Below are 14648 nucleotides of genomic sequence, written 5' to 3' on the forward strand. Positions count from 1 at the left end.
AGACATAGATACTCCATATATTATGATTTTGAAGAAAATATATTAGAGTGCTACATCCTTTATTAGACTAGACAAAGACAGTAGCAAATTTAAAATTGAGAAAGGAGTTCGACAAGGAGACACAATATCTCCGAAGCTGTTTACTGCTGCCCTTGAGGAAGCTTTCAGAAGATTAGACTGGTCGCAGAAAGGAGTCAATGTGAACGGAGAGTACCTAAACCATTTACGATTTGCAGATGACATTGTGGTCATAAGCCACGATCCCAAAGAATTAGAGGAAAATCTTAATCAGTTATGCAGATTTAGTAAGGATTTTGAATATGACTAAAACAAAAGTAATGATGAACAAGTATGCCACAGAAAGGGAAATAATGATTGAAGGAGCAGTAATTGAAAAGGTGGAGTCATATACTTATCTGGGACAAGTTATTAGCTGTAATAATGATAAATGGCTGGAAGTCAAGAGAAGAATAAATTTTGGATGGATAGCATTCAGGAAATATAGTCACATACTGAAGAGCAATATCCCAGTTTGTCTGAAACGTAAAATAATGAACCAATGTATACTCCCCACCATGACTTATGGAAGTGAAACTTGGGCACTCACCAAAAGAATGGAAGAGAAGCTAAGAACTACACAGCGAAGAATGGAACGAATTATATTGGGAATCAGACTGTTAGATAAGAAGAGAAACACATGGATTAGGCAGCAAACTCAAGTAAAGGACATTCTTATCAAAACTAAAGAACTAAAATGGTCTTGGGCAGGACACATAGCTCGAAGACATGATGACAGATGGACTAAGAAAATAACAGAATGGTACCCAAGAGGAGCTAGAAGAAAACCTGGAAGACAAAGGCGGAGATGGATAGATGAAATTCATGAGTCTTTGAGTAGTAAATGGATGGCCAGTGCTCAAAACAGAAGGAACTGGAAAGTTGCTGGAGAGGCCTTCATCCTGCAGTGGATTGAAAATGGCCGATGATGATGATGATGTATAAATAATTTGCGAATAAAAATTTTGGTGAATATGTGATTTTGTATGTCAAAAATAGATAAGTAAATAAGCAGGCAAATGGTATAGGGACAGGAAATAAATCATGGTAAGGGAAGGGAAAAGTAGTGAAACAAAAAATGGGAAGATAGCATAAAAGGAGGAAAGTAAGAGTGTCCATATTGTCCTCATGTTGCACTAATAGATTAATGAATGGAAGAATGAAGAGTAGAAAGCAAAAAGATATAAAATAAAGAGAAGAATTTAAAGGAAACTTGGGTAAGCTAGGGGGCATAAAGATCCAACCTCTTAGAGAGGGCCCTGACTAAGTGAGTGTTAGTAGGAGAAGCTAATACCATATGCCTGTAATATATGTTGTGTTTTAGAGGGAAAAAAAAATAATAAAATAATAATTAGAAATGCTGAAAATATAAAGCCAAAAATATAAAACTGAAAAAGCCAGAAAACAGAGAAATAATCAATTATGAATAAGACAATAGAGAAAAGTAAATACCTTGAATTTCCGAGAATTGCAGTGTTTCCTTTAAGGTGGGAAACTGCAGTGTAGTTATATAAAACCAGTAGATGAAATTTGATATAAAACAGTAGCAGAAAATCTGGCATATTTGTGAAGCAGCAGGAAGTCGGAAATAACATATGTGAAGTAAAATGCAGATGTAAAAGAGAACTATGCAAATAGAAGGAAGAATGAGTGCCCTCTATAGCAGTTTTAGTCTATAATATGTATATAAAGTTTTGACAAGTCAAGCATTCAAATGGAAATGAAAAGAATAGTACAATTTATGGTGCCAAGAAAGAAAAAGTGATTAGTTGACTGAAAAGAAAGCCAAATAAACTTGGGCTTGCTAGACAAAGGTTCTGGATGGTGAATTCTAAGGAAATCCAAGAGATAAGTTATAGTCCTGGAGATGAAAAACTGTTAAATGCAGTTAGCGAATTGTAGTAGAAAATTCCAGTATTTAAATTCAAGATGTCGTTCAGGAGATATCATCCGGTAACAGAATTAGAAACTTCAGATCATAATAAATAATAAAAAGTCAAATTAACTGTGATATCCTGAAATAAATTTGACAAAAGTTGTTATCCGAAAGAGACAACGGACAGAATAAGAAACTGTTGGAAACTGTTTAAAGATAGTTGCAAGTCAGGATAGTAAATTCATAGTGAATCCAAGATATAAAGCAAGGGAGTGAAGTCTTGTATATATAAAAAGGCTAGAACTATAAAGGTAGTTAAAACCAAAATAAGAGTGTGACTTGTCAGAACGAACACAATATGAGGTAAAATGCATAAATAATTAATTATATTACAATTTAAGCTCTTATTGCTATTATTATTATTATATTAGAATTGCAAATAATTCCTATGGAGAGATGAAATAAGACAAATAAAGCACTTATAATTTTCAAAAATGATTAAAAGGAAGATATAACAATGAAACAGTTTCTAGAAGAACAAGCAATCATATAAAAATGTGGAAAAGAAACTTAAGAGAGTAAAGAAGCAATTGTTTATTGATACATAATCAAGTGTAGTCCCCAGATGAAATACCTGCATTATGTTATCAATCTTTTAAAGCATGCATCAAATATTTCAACATTTATTTTTCTTTCCCTTGTTATTAGGTTTTTATAACATCAAATTATTTTCCCACCTTCAATCTGATGCTTGCTATTTCTTTACAATTTATTAATCATTATTATATATTTTTTCTCCTTTATAGCGGGGAAATGCTTCTGTCCTTCTAACTAGCTTATTAATTCAGCCTTTAATTTTGGTTTGATTTTTTTCAATGCATTGTTTAGGTTATTCACATTCTTTCCCTATCTTTCACCTTAATTTTTCTATTTCCTGCTATCCTTTCCCTATTAGTTTTGGCACCTTGTGTTCTTTACAATTCCATCTGTTTGCACTTTTTCTCTTACTTTATTTCTTGTTCATATGTTCACTTTTTTATACATATATATATATATATATATTTATAAAAAAAATGATAAAGATGCAATGAAATTACGAAAGTCATTAAACAGGAATGAGCTACAAGAGTTAATGCAAAATTTATAAAATGTATATAAGACAGAGTTATGGATCCGGGTACTACAGTAAATGCGGAAAGGACTGACAACCATAATGAATAATAGACAAACAAGGTAAAAATCAGTGTATATGGTAGGGGAGTTGAGCTATCATGTGTAATAACCATGGAAGAATAAGGAGAACCTATAAGTAAAAAATTTATTTACCTGAAATAAAAATAAAATGCAATTAATAAGGGCATAATTATTGTAAGACCCTAAAGATGTGGGTCCTAGGACTTTAACAACTTCAAAAGGGTTGCCAGCAAAAATCACAGGAGCCACGACAATAGGTCAGGTCTCTGTTTCTGTTATGATGTACACGTAAACGGTATATGTATACATCACAGTTGACCCAACAGAGACCAGAAGGAAGAATAAAAGAATAAATAAATTATAAACTAAAAATAATAATGATAAATAAAATCCTGTGGAAAGAGAAGATTGAAATGTAAACTCAAAAATCAAAGAGATGGGGCAAAAACAAGAAAACTTACTGTCTGTATGGACTGTAAGACGTTGAAAGTAAATGGTGATTGAAGGAGAGAGCTGAGTGTTCACGTGCAGTGTATATATATGTGCCAGTTGAAGTAGCCCCATGTGGGGGGGAAGGTGTGAAATTGTAGGATCTGTACCCGTGTGACAGGGAAGTGAGCAATTAAACAGATGAGGCAAAAAAGCCAGCAGAGAAAGAAACAAAAACAAATAAAGTAGTGTGGAAAAGACACTAAACCTAGTAATAGAAGAAACAAGTAGCAATAGCAGAGAAATAGCATCTCGATACTGCTTTCGGCCAGCCTAATTGCTCACAAGAAATAAAATGTAGTAGAAAGACCAGCAGAAAGTAATTGAAATGGAGGTGAATAAAGTAGTGTTCGGGCAGTCTGGGGTTGCAAGCCCGTACCACAAATAGTCCCTGGATGGATGACTGGACAATTGCCTCTTGTGTTTAAGTCAAAAGTGGCAATGTTAAAGAAATCAAAATAACATAAATAAGATAAAAAAATGAGCTTCTGGGGCTATAGTGCGCCTATAGAAGAAACATAATACCCTCGTCAATAGACAATCCGTGGGCATGAGCTTTCCACACTGTGAGACACAACAGAGTCAGGGGGGGGGGGGGGTATGAAACTATACAATATGTTCAGGCCAGAATGTAAAGGAGGTTAGTTTACTGACATGATATTTAGAACTGGGTCGTAGTTTGTAATATTTTTAAATTTAATAATGTTAAATGCTTTTGTGAAGTGATGGTAGAGGAAAGCACCCAGGAATTTATTATGTAGTAATTTATTGTAGAGTATTTTAATGTTGTCTGAAAATAGACTGATGCGATTGCATATTGTAGCAATTCTTCTACATTGGGAAAGAATTATGTTTGCATGAACTTTTTTAGAAATGTTAGAGTGCCAATGGGTAAGACTGACTACATTGAAGCTAAACACTTCTCTTTTGTTGTATATATTGATAGTAGTATGAGGGCTGTCGATTTTTATATCTAGGTCTAGGTAGTTGGCTGAAAGGTCATTATTATTTGTTTTATCCAGGGTCAGTTCTGCGGGGTAACAACCAGCAAAGTCCTGTTTAAAAGTTGGGTAGTTGAAAATTATCAAGTCATCAATGTATCTATAAAGCTGTATGTCTGAGGGTAGAGCTGTCTCATGCTGGTTGGTTTAATGGAAGTTTACTGGCACAAGGGCAACTAAGTCCAAATTGTGCCTGTCACAGTAATTCTGCAAATGATATATATATATATATATATATATATATATTTTTTTTTTTTTTTCCCAGTCATATGTCAGATAAGTTCATATAAATGAATTTGTTTTAAAAAATTAAATAAATCGGATAAATTTGCGTCATCACTGAGAATATGATTCATCTGTAATGAATTGTTTTGAGTTAAAACCAATTTAAAATTTGTTAGTCGAGCAGCATGATTGTAGGGACACTCGAGGAGAATGTGTTTCACTGTAAGTAGGGCAGAACAATGATGACAGTGAGGAGGTTGATCCCCTGTTAACAAATGGAGGTGGGTCAGATGGGAATGGCTAATGCGTGTCCTTGCAAGGACAACCTCTTCTCGTCTGTTTAATCGCAAACTAGATTTCCAGTATTGTGGCTTTTGCTTTATTTGGAAAAGTTTGTTATGGGTCTGTTGCTGCCATACTGATGTCCATTGGTCAATACATAACTGTTTTATGATGAGTTTACAGTCCATATAAGGAATCGAGGCAAGTGAAGACACTGGGTTGATTGGATTTTTTGCTGCTTGATCTGCTTTTTCATTTCCCTGGATTCCAGCATGCCCGGGAATCCAGCAAAATCTTACGTCTGTGTTATGCTCTGTGAGATTAATTAACTCTGCTCTGATTTCTTTCAGGATAGGGTGAGAGTTCGGACATTTATGTTGTAAAGAGGTTACTGCACTCAAGGAATCGGTATAGATTATTATTTCTTCATTAGACCTGTTTTTGATGTGTTCAATAGCCATTTTTATTGCATGAAGTTCAGCGGTGTAAATACTACAACTTGGGAAAAGTTTTTGAGAGATTGTACAAGCGGGAAGAACTACTGCAGCGCCCACATCTGTATCAGATTTGGATCCATCAGTATATATTTGCAGACAGTGTTTGTTTGCTAATGCATGAGCTAAATGTAGCTGCTGTATATTTTCATTGTTCAGCGCCTGTTTTCCCCATTTTCGAAAAAAGTCATCACAAAGTTTTAAAAGTGGACCATGCAGGCTCTATTTCTCCGGTATCTTGGTGGATATTGTCGGGTGGGACACTCCAATACTGAGAAACATAGTTCAATCTGATTCCAGCAGGTTTATTTTCATTTGGTTTATTCCTGTAGAAATTTATGAAAGACGGGTTAAAGAGGTAAGGACAGATAGGATGTGAGGGCATACTCCGAAGTTTTGCAGCGTACGTAAGCAGCAGCATCTGTCTCCTTAAGGATAATGGAGGTTCATGTGCATCAATATATAGACTATGCACTGGAGATGTTCGGAAGGCACCTACAGCTATTCTAAGTGCATTATGTTGAACGGTATTTAGGGACTGTAATGCTGACTTTCTAGCTGAGTCATATACAGGTGCACCATAGTCTAGTCTGGATCGGATTATGGTTTTATATAAGTGAAGAAGGGAGTATCGGCCAGCTCCCCAGGATATTGCAGAAAGAACTCTAAGGATATTCATTTTTTTTCAAACAAATAGTTCGTACATGCTGTATGTGTTCCAGGAAGTTTAATTTCTTGTCCAATATTAAACCTAGGAATTTAATATTGTCATTGACTGGAATAGCATGATTTCCAAGGCGCAATTCAGGATCAGGGTGCAGTTTTCGTTTCTTGCAGAAGTGTATAGCAAACGTTTTCTGAGGAGATAGTCGGTAGCCATTTTGTAACATCCATGATTGCGTTTTGTTTATTGACAGTTGGAGTTTCCTTTCAATGGAGAACATATTTTGCGAGTGACTGGATATAGTGAGATTGTCAGCATAAAGATAAGTTTCTACTGAATTCGGGATGGCTGTTGTTAGAGTGTGTATTCTAACTGCGAAGAGTGTGGCACTGAAGACTGACCCTTGTGGGACTCCTTCCTCCTGTATGCAGATTTTCGAGAGTGAACTTTGAAAACGAACCTGAAAGGTTCGATATTTGAGAAAGTTCTGAATTAATGATGGTAAATGCCCCCTTAGTCCTAGGGCATGTAAGTCACGAAGGATGCCATGACGCCACGTGGTTTCAAAAGCTTTCTCTATATCTAAGCTCACCATGACTAAATGTTCGTTCTTTATGAATGCATTTCGCACTTTGCCTCAGCCTTAATCATAAGATCTAGGGTAGACCTGTTTTTACGAAATCCAAACTGATCATTGTTCATAGTAGTTTGAGTTTCAAGATACCAGGTGAGGCGATTGTGTACCATTTTTTCCGGAGTCTTACCCAGACAGCTAGTAAGTGAGATTGGTCTATAATAGGGGTTTTATTGGTCTTTTCCTGGTTTTGGAATGGGTAGAACAACAGAATGTCTCCAGGAAATAGGAAAATAATTTGCAACAAATATTCGATTGAAAAGTTTTAGGAGGGAGTAACGTGTGCCCTCATTTAGATTCTTTAACATTAGGTAATATATGCCGTCTGGACCAGGTGCACTATTGGCTGAATTTTTTAAGGATTCTTCTAATTCATACATGGTTAGTGGTTTATTGTAAGAGAGGGCTGACTTCGTTCCGAAATTTATTTTATATTTTTCAGTTATTGTTTTGGCTTTTAGGAAAGTTGGATCATATGCGGTTGAGGCAGAATGATGAGCAAAAGATTCCGCGAGGATGTTTGCAATATCCTCTGGAAGGGTTATCTCCTGTCCTTTATAGACAATGATTGGGGAAGGAATTGATGGAAACTTACCAGTAAGGCATCTTATTTTCCGCCAGATTAGTCCTGCACTTGTATCTTTAGTGACAGATGAAGCAAAACGAATCCAAGACTCTTTTTTAGCTTTTCGCCGGGTGTAGCGGCATGGGCTTTTAGTTTCTTGTATATAATGAGATTAGCAGTGGTTGGATTCTTTCGAAACTGATTCCACGCCTTTTTCTTCTCTCTCTTAGCAGGGTTACATGCTGAATTAGTTTTTGTGTTTGGATCCTATATTTGAAGTTCGAGGAATGGTAGTAGCAGCAGCTGTCAACATTTGTTCTGTGATATGTTTAACGGCGTTACCAATGGAGTGATGTTGGATAATATCATCCTCTAGTGTAATACTAGATGCATATTTATTCCAGTCAGCTTTTGAGAATTTCCATTTAGATCGACTGCTTACTGGTAAGTTTGTCCTTGTGCAGAGCTTACAGATTATAGGAAAATGATCACTATTTAATGGGTTCTCTGAGACTCTCCAATCGAAGTCTGGAAATAATGTGGGTGAGCATATCGACAGGTCTATAGCAGAGGTTGAGCCTGTTGGAAAAAGGACATAGGTGTGGGAGCCTGTGTTAAGCAGAGTGAGATTATTCTTTACAAGAAAAGCCTCTATCGTGCGTCCCCAATTCTCTGTCTGTAAAGATCCCCATAACTGGTGATGCGCATTAAAATCGCCCAATAGGCAGAACGGAGAGGGTAGTTGTAGGATAAGGTCATTTAGTTCAGTTATCGAGCAGTTCTGATTTGGTGAGATATATATTGATACAAGTGTAAGTGTTTTACCAAGAGCAAGGCGTACTGCAACAACTTCTAAAGTGGTTTGTAGGGGTATACGTCTGGAAGGGATTTTACTATCAATCAGTATAGCTACACCACCATGGGGAGAGATCCTGTCATGCCTGAATATTGTATAGTTTTTAATTGAAAGTGTCACTTGCGGAGAAAGATTTGTTTCTTGTAGACAGATGCCTACTGGATGATGCTGATTTATCAAATCGTGAATATTGTCTATGTTGCTACGGAGGCCTCTACAATTCCATTGAATCAACTGATCCATTATTTAGTTTTTGAAGTAGGTGTTTCTGACTGTTTTTTAGATCCAATCTGTTTATGGCGTTCCAATTTTATTTTATCTTTTCTCGGGAAAGTAGGTCGTGCAGTATCCATGTCTTCTTCAACATGTATTTCTAAAACTGTTTCATTGCTATGAATTTTGTCATCGATTTCCATATCTGCGGTTAGAATCTTTTGAGGTTTAATATTTCTCCTACTCTCAGTATCTGAGTGTGATGGAGTAATAGTTGGTGGTACGGTGACTGGGGTATTATTTGCTTGGTCTTTTACATGTTCTTTAGGGGACTCCAGCGGACTCGCTAGGACAGCTCGTGCCCAGTCAGAAATGGATGTAGCTGGTGGTATGGACACTTCAGTTTGAGTTCCTTCCGATTTGTGTTTTTGTGTTGCGGCTGCATATGTGAGTTTCGGTACTGAGAGTAAAACTTGTTTCCTTGCTTCTTGGTAAGTCACTTTGTTTTCTATTTTGTACTTTTGAATCTTCTTTCCAGTTTTCCAGGTTTCACAGATTTTCGAGTAAGCTGGATGATTACCTTTACAGTTTGGACATACTGATGTTTCTGCTGGGCAGTCTGTTTGTGTGTGTTCCTTAGATCCACAGTTGGGGCACACTGAAACCCCTCTACACACTGTTTGAGCATGGCCAAATTTTTGGCACTTGAAGCACCTGAGAGGATTGGGGATATAAGGTCGAATATGGCAGTTCAGATATCCAGCCTTAACTGTAGCTGGAAGGATTGGTGTAGAAAAGGTCAGTATAACACTGCGAGTGGGAACTAATTCACCGTCTTTCTTGATTTTAATTCGCTTTGCCTGTACAACTTTTTGGTCTTGTAGCTCTTGGACTAATTCCTCTTCGGTAACATTTATTAAGTCCCATTCAGACAGCACTCCTTTGGATGAATTTAAGGTGGAATATGGAGTTACTGTGACAGGAATATTCACGAATTTTGAAATTCTTTGCAGGGCTTCAGAGTGCCTGCTATTCATTGTCTCTATAAGTAGATCTCCAGAGCGGAGTCTTTTCACCATTTTAGGTGGCCCAACAGCATTCTCGAGACATTTCTGGATAAGAAATGGAGAAAGTGCACCTACTTGTTGACTTGTTTGAGAATGTATAATAAGAAACAGTGGTGTTTCCTTTTTGGATCCTTCTGTTCTTTGTCTCTTGGGATGGGAACTGTCAAAGTTAGTTTGATCTGTCCTTGAATAAGTTGAGGTATGAGGCTCAACAGATGGATTACGGACTTCGTGATCCATGTTAGCTCCTTTTAGCCCTTGGCAGAGAACCTTTTCTGACAAGGTTACCGGCCCCGCCACGGGGAGGCAGGAGCAGTGCCGCTAGAGTGACCAAGCGGTGTAAGTTAGTTTGTTAGTTTTAAGGAAAAGAAAAGAAAGGTGGTTTTCCTTTCTTAAACTTACTTACAAATCGTAAGAATAAGTTAATGGTAAATTACCTTAAACGTAAGAAAAACTTTCGAAAAATTAACAAGATCTATCGCACTGAGAAGACGCTCTGTAAATCGCTCAAAGAATCGCTCAATCACAATAACGCTTGGCGCCCGGGGCCAGCTGTCTCAGACCAGTATAGGTATAGGTTAGCTAAGACGTAGCTAGCAGGGCTACCCATGGGGATATCTATGGTTTGTAAGTAGATAGATTTACCGTCAAAAATGTAATTGTTGGAAACAAAGATTAACTAGGTTATTCCAAAAGACAGACTTACAATCAATAATATCTAAGTAGTTGTTGTAAATTATATTTAGCATGGATTTTAAGTTAGCTTGGTTTATGCTGGTGAATAGTCTATTAAATTCAAATGTTTGCATATGAGTGATGTTATTAGTTTTTAGAGCATTTAAGACAGGCAGATTGTTATTAATAATTCTGCTGTCGGGAAGGATGCCCATGATAGGTTTAAGTAACCACTCCAGTGTTTTTCCGGGTTTATGGGTATAACTGTATTTACAGGAAGTGATGAACCTGATGCCTATGGGGTTTTTATGGAACTTGGGAATGAAATAAATATAGGGAAATTGTAATTGTTAAAGCTGATATTGAGTTTCTTGCTGAAAGCAATAAACTTTTTAGTAATGATGCTGCTATTGTTGGTGAGGAACTTGTAGGTGGTACTGGAATTTAATTCTGCATTTAATGTATGGAAATAAAAGGTTTTGCAGATAATGGCATAATTGCAGGCAGCTTTATCAATAGGGGTGATAATGAAGTGTTTCTGTAGGCCAGCCAATTGCTGTTTTAAAATGAAAGAATTGAATTTGATTCCTGAAGGTGGTTGTACCTGTGGAAAAGATGATTTGCAATGTTGTCCCTCCCTCCCTTTTCTTTCTTTCTGTCTTTCGCACTTTTTCTATCTTCCCCTCGCCACACAATTTGCACCGGTCTGTTGTAGCTCTTGTATACATGTCATTCTACAAAATATAATGATGACATGTTGTACTACTTGTCTTCAAAATATAAAGGAGAACATTGTTCTGAAATCTTCTTAGTGTATTGTTTATATCACTTTTAGCATTTATCTATATATTTTATTTATAACTGTCTTAGCCTCTATTCTAATAAAGTTTCTGTATATTGCACTTTATTTTTTCACTACATTTTAGTAAAATTTTATTTTGTAATTTTACATTTTGTTGGTAGTTACAAGATTTATTATAATACACATACATTATATTTTTGTAGTTAATAGTAATAAAAACAAATTTAAAGAGAAATTTATTTGTAGCACAATTAAAATTCTAAAGGTTGGGGTATTTTAATTAGTTCATATGTTCACTCTAGAAAGGTTATTTTTATTTATTTATTTTTTAATTAGAGAAATAAGTATTACTGTTATTAATACATTTATTTGTAGACGGCTTCTTTGTTATAACCTAAAAAAAATATATGAGGAAATAACTATTTTTGAGTTAAGTTTTGCAAGAATCTTCACTGACTTTTGTTTATCACAGCTAGAAGTTTTTACAAGAAAATCTGATAAGGATTAAGCCCCCAAATCAGAGCAACTAGTAGGGAATTTTAAGATTAAAAATTCAATTTTTGCAATTGCATAATACTGTAAATATTTTAAAAATATATGTTAATTTCAGAAAAAATAAAATGTACTATGAAGGAATTGTAAAGAAATAATGGAGTTATTTCACTGGTGAGTGAGACAAGAACCAGAAGTCACAGCTCTAAAATCATGAGAAAAGAACAGACTAGACATTCTGAAGTTCATCTTTTAGGCAGTTGTAGTTAGCTGAAATAACTTTACAGCAAGGGTGGCCAAAGAAGAAAATTTTGCAAGTTTCAAGGAAATACTGGATAGTCATGTTTTAATAAATGCAGAATGTTTGCTTCCTTGCATCATAATGCCATTTTAATACTAAATATCATTGTAAGCTGGGGTCACTCCACACCCATCCCACTCATATCATAATGGACAATACAAGAAAAATTAAGGGAAGAATTTAATGATTGTTAAGATTATTATGCACAAAAAAAAAAAAAAACATACACATATATTTTTTAATCAAAAAATTAATGCTAAAAGTACTCAAAATATGAAACAAACCTTGGTTCTAAAAACCTAAATGGCTCTGCAGGAAACTGCTTATTTACTGCAGCTATTTCATTAGAAAACCTAAAATGTAAAATGAATATATATAATCATTGCTTTTTTTGTAAAAAAAAAAATAGGTGCCAGTACTCATTTTTTACTATCAGGAAAAATTTTAAATTAAAAGGATATGAAAAGTACTTGAAAATTTTTTTTTTCCTGATATTGTTACTTTAGTAGTAATGTTTTTAGAATAAGAACAACGAATTAAATATATTAACACAGTTTATTAAGCATAAATTTATTATTCAAGTATATAAAAAATGTGAGTAAAATAAGTAAAAAATAATAACATAAGTAAAAATAATTTCATATTAAAGTTTTTGTACAATATTCCAAATTTTCATTAAGTTCTCATCGGACACCCTATGCCGACTTCTTTTCTTCCTCTTTGTGTGCTGGTTGCTGAATGACGTTTCCAAAGCAGCCATGAATTGACTTATTTTGCAGGATCGAAGCGGGTTAGCGGTGGGCCTACAGTTTTAAGAAACAGTAGTGAAGAAACTGTTTTTGTCATCAACGAAGCGCTGGTTGGGCTGGCGATCAGATTCATTTGTGAAAATCCTCGTTCACATTCACTCGATGAAATTTGTATCATAATCAGAGCTTTCATCAAATGCTTCAATTCTTCTGAAACCTTCTTATCAATTAGGTATCTCCGAAATCCCCAAATTACATTTAACTGTAACCTAATTGACAATTTTCTAACTTCATTTTCACCAAATGCCAACAATTCATGAATACCTTCGTTGTCCTTGTTTTCCTTCTCTCGTCAGCGGTATTGTTATTAGTTCTTAAATTTGAATTTTTTCTTTTTTTTTGAAACTGTCCAAAATGACGGTGTCATTTGGATATTCAGGTACTGTGACCAAGTAAACAGAGATAGGGAAAATTTATTGAAAAATGTGGATAACGCACTTCCGCGAAACGACAGATGATTATTTGCCAGGGTAAAAGAAAATAACTTTTCTAATTCTCGAACGGGGCGCTTACACTTGATTCACAGAGAGGTCCAACCTACTGCCTGGGAGGAAAGTGAACTAAAACAGCATTTGATAATTAACAAAATTTTGTTAATTATCGAAATATTTTCTCATTAAATGTTTTGTTCAGTAAATGTAATTGTGTATTGTATGCTTAATAAAATTTTCGAATATTTTCAATTTTACTTTTACATGCAACAAGATATGGAAAATGTAACGCACTAAAGAAATCTAACTGAATTTTATTTTTGAATATGGCCACTGTACGGGAAAAGGTTGGACACTACTGCAGTAGAAGGTAGACCAGAGCCCATTGGGAATACCCCTTGAACTGCTCCTCTTCACCAGCCCGACTTCTCCTTATGTGGAACAGGTGGTCGGATAGGTTTTACCAGGTACCACTAAGTTGTAGAATGGTAATCCCTTTAGTTAATTCGTTCGGCAGCACTAATTGACTAAATTGCCTGAAGGCCAGAAATGCGAACAGTGCATACCCAGTTAATTCTCTCCTAATCCGTTTGCTACATGAAAATTTTCTTCACTCAACGGAAACTATTTAAATGTAACTTCAAGGGGAATTCAAAATAATTCACTATAAAAGGACTTCGTCAAACAGAGGTCCGACTGAGTAATTTAGAATTATAAAAATGGTTATACAGTTTTTATATAGTAAATATCTTAACAATAGACAGTAAAAAAATGCAAACTTAGTTAAATAATTTTAAGCTTATTTGAATAGTAGGTAAACATGTGAAAAAAAATTACGGAATATTACAAATTTTGGAGTATATTGCATCCAAATGTCACAGGTCACTGTTAATAAAGGTGACGGTATGCTGTACCATTGCGTACCATCCCAAAAAAAGCACTGTATATAAGGATAAAAATGTTCAAAATGCAGCCACTGAAATTGCAATATAGTATAGTATATAAGGATAAAAATGTTCAAAATGCAGCCACTGAAATTACAATATAGTTATAAAGTTCTACATTTGAAATACAAATTGAAAATGGGAAAGTGCCATATGAATCTGCATCCAAGAAAAAAAAAAAAAAAAAAAAGGCCACGTGGAACTGAAATCATTTTATGTTAATCAAATGAAACTCAAAACTGGAGCATGGGAATGCACAGACTAGTTCTGAGTTTGTATTCTGCATTAATAGCTAATTCAGGAGAAATGGTATGACATAAATACACTTCTGCATCTTATATGAAAACTACTGTACATCTTGGATTTCATGTATTCTCCAACCCAAACCAAAGGTCACTGGGAAACAGATGTGACAATCTGGAGAGCTTCTAAATTATAACTTAGAAAGCATTCCTCTAAAAACTTGGAATAAAATCTGTACGTCTTAATTAACCTGCTAAAATGGGATGGTGCACCACCCTATTTGAGCAGAATGAAGTTGATAATCACTCTGTACAAATTCATATAAATAAATTCA

At 35.2% G+C, this 14648-nt stretch overlaps 1 protein-coding gene across 1 annotated transcript in view; it reads right to left on the reverse strand.

Moving 5' to 3' along the window:
• The window catches only part of AspRS (aspartyl-tRNA synthetase), a 306084-nt gene that overhangs the window by 130479 nt on the left and 160957 nt on the right, over nucleotides 1-14648 (reverse strand). The window contains exon 9 of the mRNA XM_090380710.1: nucleotides 12172-12240. Within this exon, the coding sequence (XP_090236836.1) occupies nucleotides 12172-12240 (69 nt within the window). The remainder of the gene's footprint in view (nucleotides 1-12171; nucleotides 12241-14648) is intronic.

Source organism: Mastigoproctus giganteus, chromosome 9 (assembly GCF_048544385.1).
Source record: "Mastigoproctus giganteus isolate SK-2022 chromosome 9, ASM4854438v1, whole genome shotgun sequence".
NCBI classification, from domain to species: domain Eukaryota; kingdom Metazoa; phylum Arthropoda; class Arachnida; order Uropygi; family Thelyphonidae; genus Mastigoproctus; species Mastigoproctus giganteus.